The 5,848-nt window shown below is 36.8% G+C and overlaps 1 protein-coding gene across 1 annotated transcript; it reads right to left on the reverse strand.

Annotated features, from left to right (window-relative positions):
• Positions 1-2,865: 2,865 nt before the first annotated feature.
• On the reverse strand, positions 2,866-5,183 carry LOC132603686 (hydroxyphenylpyruvate reductase-like). Its single transcript, XM_060316850.1, has 2 exons — positions 4,693-5,183; positions 2,866-3,487 (listed from the first exon to the last, which is right to left on the reverse strand). Exons 1-2 carry the CDS (start codon positions 5,113-5,115, stop codon positions 2,969-2,971), a joined length of 942 nt encoding a protein of 313 aa, XP_060172833.1. The 5' UTR covers positions 5,116-5,183; the 3' UTR covers positions 2,866-2,968.
• Between the last annotated feature and the right edge of the window lie 665 nt (positions 5,184-5,848).

Genomic DNA, 5,848 nt, shown 5'->3' on the forward strand with positions numbered 1-5,848 from the left:
GGCCTCATGGGCCGAAATGTGAGTGTTTGGGTCGGGTCCAAACTTGCTGCCCTGCCAGCCCAACTTGCATCGTCCATATCTCCTTATCCCGATATCATTTTGACGAGCGGTTTGTTGCATTACAAACTAGATTCGATGAACTTCATTTTAGGCTTTTAAAACACCTTAAAACTCCTCATATTCAAGGAGATATGCCTCCTACAATATAGACTAAAATTGGGTCCGAAATTTTACTGAAGTTCCGATTCATTTCGTTTAACTTCTAATCCTCTTCCAACCTTATGTAACCTTTTATGCATACATATACACACTTATATACATCAATAAAAATCCATATACACATCTCGAAGGGTCCAGAGAATCACAATAACCTTAAGCATAACTAGAGAACTCACAAAGCTTTGACGAAACTCCAATCGCAAAAGTATATTCATATCTTTTGTCCATCCTCTATATCATTACTAATAATCTCAAATACTTTAAAAGGTCACTCGCATTACCTCATATACATACTCATAACGCGATTTCAAATCTTTTAGGTTACCATGTCACCTCGGGATACTTAAGGCAACCATATATATAACGATATTCTTACTAACTCGATTAACTTTCCTTGAACCTTCATAACTCATTTCTTTTTCTTGTTTTACTTCAAGTAACACGGATTTTTATGGAGTGTAACATCTATGGTCTTAAACAATCTCCAAGAGCTTGGTATCATCGGTTTAGTAGTTTCTTGTTGCAGCAGGGCTTCTTTTGTGCACAATCTGATAATTCTCTCTTCATTTTTCGTAAGGGCAAATTCATTGTTTATCTTCTTTTATATGTTGATGATATCATTCTAACGGGCAATTCTACTCCTTTGATTACCAAGTTTATTTCTGTTTTGGCCAAGGAGTTTGCTATGAAAGATTTGGGGAATTTGCATTTCTTTCTTGAGGTGCAAGTCGTGCGTAAGTCTCATGGCTTATTTTTATGTCAACACAAGTATGTTAAAGATCTTCTTCGTAAATTCAACCTTCATACGGCTAAGCCAGTACGCACTCCTCTTCCCAGTCGTACTACCTTGTCTCTCACCGATGGTGAGTTATTGTCTGATCCTAGTGAGTACCGTAGTATGGTAGGGGCCTTGCAATACTTGACCATGACTAGACTTGACATTACATATGCTGTGCACTTGGTTTCTCAGTTTATGCATGCTCCTCGTACATCTCACTTGTTGGCTGTTAAGCGTGTCTACAGGTACTTGGTTGGTACATCAGATTTTGGTTTGTGGTTACGTCCTTGCAGGCAATCCTTAATTATGGTAGCTTACTCAGATGCCGATTGGGCTGGCTGTCCCGATAGTTGCAGGTCTACCACGGGTTATGCGATCTTTTATGGGGATAGCCTCATTTCTTGGCGTGCAAAGAAACAACCCACGGTGTCCAAGTCGTCCACTGAGGCAGAGTACCGGGCAGTTGCCTACACGGTGCAAGACACTCTTTGGATCCGTTCGATGCTAGCGGAGTTGGATTTGATGATACGTTCTCCTGTTACACTTTATTGTGATAATGTTTCCGCGACGTATTTAGCAGTGAATCCAGTTCAACATGATCGTAGTAAGCATATTCGAATTGATTATCATTTTGTACGAGATCGTGTTGCTCATGGTGATCTGGTGGTTCGCTATGTACCAACTCAGCACCAGTTGGCTGATATCTTCACAAAGAACTTATCCAGTCAACGTTTTGAATATTTACGGTCCAACCTGCGCGTGGTTTCCCCTGCACAGTTTGAGGGGGTGTAATAGAGGATACCTAGGGGTATTTATGTAATATGTAAATATTATTCCTATATATATATATATATGAGGTCATGACACCCATAGAGGGTGAGCAGTATTATTATTTCACAAATTTATCTCTTACAGATCGAAAGTGTTATGGCAAATTACTATTTTTTCTTTCCACGGTATTCACTTTGTAATACATAATGCGTGTCCGGTGATGAAAGAAATATCAAAGGCTATTATGACTTCTGTAGTTTGCATAAAGTTTATGCCATGATTTTAAAAGAAATTAGAAAAGAGTAAAATATTTTTTTGAGGATATACTTGAGTCAAATTGTCGCGATTGAGTTATCTTTATTCAGAGAGCACAAAACTCTTTTTTCATCTCGTGCATAATTTTTACGTTTTTTGGGGTTGCTTCTTGCTTCTTACTTATCGTATAATTAATTTAATACTATACATCCCCTTTACAAATTAGCTATCCAACCATGTGGATCATAGCTAAAATAGAACTTTCTCAATGGAATTTGCGAAAGCAAAAGGGAAATGTTAAAATTGAAAAGAAAAAACCAAGGTTTTAAAGTTACAAAAGTACATAAGATAGAAAAATGACGTATAATTACCACTTTTTCAGTCAAATAATTCAAATACTTTCGCACGTGTCCAGAAACTAGTTAAGAAAAGTAGCACAACAACAATAGTGCTTTTGTCTGAAGTTACCCTTTTCAAGCTAAAGTTTAAATCCTTCAAAAGAAACTGGTGGGGGTGCTCAAAGTGAGTATCTGGAGTAATTCCTACCAATATATACATGCAATAAAATCCAGATAAAAAAGTGGTCTAGAAATGGTAACAAGAAGTCAATCCCCTATAGATTTGAATTTGCTGCTGAGTCGGAGGCAGGCCTGCCTCGGACATGAGGGAAGGAATAGACTGACAATGTATACCTCTCTTTCAAGCAGAACAGCTGATTCTTGCTCGGTTAGGAGGAAGAGAGGAAACTCATGACTCAAAGTTAGTTGAAGAGCATGATCAATCGTTCCATTCAAAGGTGAAATTTTTGAACAGTCGTTTCAACTGGACTAAGAATCACTTGATGTCTAGAAAGAAACAAGAATTATTCATAAAGGGAACCAAAATTTACATCAATTTGTAACCATCAAGACAATCATGGCAAGCAAAATCTTAGTTACATTACTACTAAACCACTGGAGTTAACAGTGGTTTGTTCTGAAAGTGAGCTTCTAAGTTGCCAATAACAATGTCAGCCATTTCCCCGCGTGTTTCCTCTGTGCCACTGGCTACATGAGGCAACAGGACGACATTCTCAAGGCCAAACAACTTGTCAGGTACTTCAGGTTCATTCTCAAACACATCAAGGCCAGCGCCCCGTAATCGACCATTAAGAAGAGCAGATACCATCTCTTTTTCATCAACATGAGGACCTCTTCCAATATTGATAAGAATCCCTTTTGCACCTAATGCATCAATGACTTCTCGATTGACAATGTAACGAGTCTCGGGGGTTAGTGCACACGCCACGACCAGGATCTCGCAGTTGGTAGCCAACTCAACTACAGTTGGATAGTATTTGTAATTTGTATTTGGCTTTTCTGATCGTGCGTAGTAACTGATTGGACAGTTGAAAGCTTCTGCTCTCTTTGCAATTGCTAAGCCAATCCTGCCTAATCCTATGATACCAACTGTTTTACCACTAAACTGCAAAAGAAAGAGCGATGAATCAGGTAACTGTTAGTGTATATCATTCTGCTCAGATGCTTAAAAAATTATTGGTCCAATCACAGAATAATACTCCTACAAGTTTTTATAGCTTGGAGTAACAGAGATAAACTCCATAGTCCAAAATATCACGTTGCATTTGTTCATCTGATTGTTATATTATGACGGAGTATTGTCGCATACAAAGGTTCCTACAGATTTTTCGACATCCAGAAACAGCTAGTTTTGAGTACTTCAATTCCAATATAACAACTTACAACTGAAAGAAGCCAACAGGGGCACATGTACTACATTGGACACTTAGCGATAAGCACATGTACTACATTGGACACTTAGCGATAAGCATATATATTTTCGCCAAGATAATGAAATATATAGGCACATCACCAAAGGAGCAAAGCCTGGAAAAGTTGAAATAAATGATAGGTAAGCAATACTTCTAGCAAGAAAAGTGGAAAACTAATTCCAAAGATACCACAATAAAACAAGACAATGCATCTTGTATTTGCTTGGACATTATTTTCTTCAAAAGAACACACAGCCACTACAAGATCTATGCCCGATGATGACTAGTGGTAATTACTTCATTAGCCTTTATTAACATCAAAGACAGCAACTATATGGTAGAGCTTGTAACCATACTTGCTGCCCAACCTGTTGTATTTACATCAACAGGAGTACTAACATCACCTCCTCAAAAGAAAAAAACAGAACGAAGCAAAGAAATTGATATGAACCAGCAACCATAAATTACTATCCTGTAACCAAGCCAAAATAACCAATTTGCAAATAATACCTTTTTTTCTTAAAAAATTAAATGTCCAATCCTTTTCATTTCAACAAGCTAAAAGCCCTCAGCAATTTAATCATCTGTTGCTCTTTTATGCCTAAGTTTAAGGAAACCATGTAACTAAGAAAGACAACCAAAAAAGATTCTCATTTGTTTCAATTTAATTAAATACACTCGTTCCATTTTGAACCAAAACAAAATTATTTGATATGATTCAAATCATTTAACTATTCAAATTTAAATTTTGGCAAATACCATCTTTGTCAAAACTTATCCGTTACTTAAACATCTTCTTCCATGAATTGATCGTATAACGAATAAATCAAACTACTATCTTAAACTCTGTACTCAAATCAAATACCGTCCTATAAAATGAAACAGAAGGAATACTAACCTTAGAAGTCAACGTGAAATCACCAGCCTTCCACAACCCCTTCTTAACATAGCGATCACATTCGCAAATCCTCCTAAGCACAGCCAACATTAATCCAATAGCAAGATCAGCAACATCATCAGTCAACACATCAGGTGTATTAGTCACTCTAATACCTTTCTCTTTACACTTGTTCAAGTCAATCTTATCTAAACCAACACTAAAACTAGCCACAATTTCTAGCTCGGGTAAGGCCTCGATAAGTTCTGCATCAGCACCAGCCGCAGCATTGCCAACAACAGCGCTTATGGAATGCGCGTAGTCGTTGATGAATTGTTTCTTGTCGGAGAAGTTCCAGTAACGTAAGAGGGTGAATCGCTTTTCGAGTTGTTGTTCTAAGTATGATGACATTGGACATACCATTAGTACTCCTATAGTTTCCATTTTTTTGTTAGATTCAGAAGAGTGCTGACTAGTACTAGTACTAGATTGTTTTTAACTTATCTTTTGATGAATGGTTGATTGGTTTATAGTTTTCCATATTATTTGCATGAGCTCTCCTTAGAATAATTTCGTGGTTCTCATTGGTTCTGTTATTTCCTGTACCACGTGTACAGAGGCTGAGCTAATAAGAGTGAGGAGGTTCGACTTAGTACCTTCTATTGAAAATGCTATGAAAATAGAGTAAAATATATTTTTTGATTATATATAAACAGTTCAATCACCTTGACATAAGTAAATATTTGTGTTGTAATATAGAAGGTTTAAAAACTATTTTAGGTCATAAGTCTCAATTTCTATATTTCGAATCCTCTAAATAAATTTTTGATTCCGCAAATATACATGTAAAATCATGTTAATTGCACTTTTTCTGTTAAACTTGCGTTTTTGACTAACAAAAAACACCAGATTTTTCATAGATTTATTCAAAATTTTAAAGATGTTGATTGGAAAAATACGGACGTCTTTACATAGAATTGGAATTTTGATATGATAGTGGGTTTCGGCTGAAGAGAAAAAGAATTATAAATCCGACCTTTTGTTTACTTTCCAGAGGAAAAATTGATTTAAGATAGTAATTTAATTGTTGCAATCAGTGTTTTAAAAGGCGGGGGCGTAAGGCGGGGCGTTTTACATACGCCTCGACGAGGCGTAAGCCTCGAGGCACGGGGCGTAA

This window comes from Lycium barbarum, chromosome 7 (genome assembly GCF_019175385.1).
Source record: "Lycium barbarum isolate Lr01 chromosome 7, ASM1917538v2, whole genome shotgun sequence".
In the NCBI taxonomy this organism is placed as follows: Eukaryota; Viridiplantae; Streptophyta; class Magnoliopsida; order Solanales; family Solanaceae; genus Lycium; species Lycium barbarum.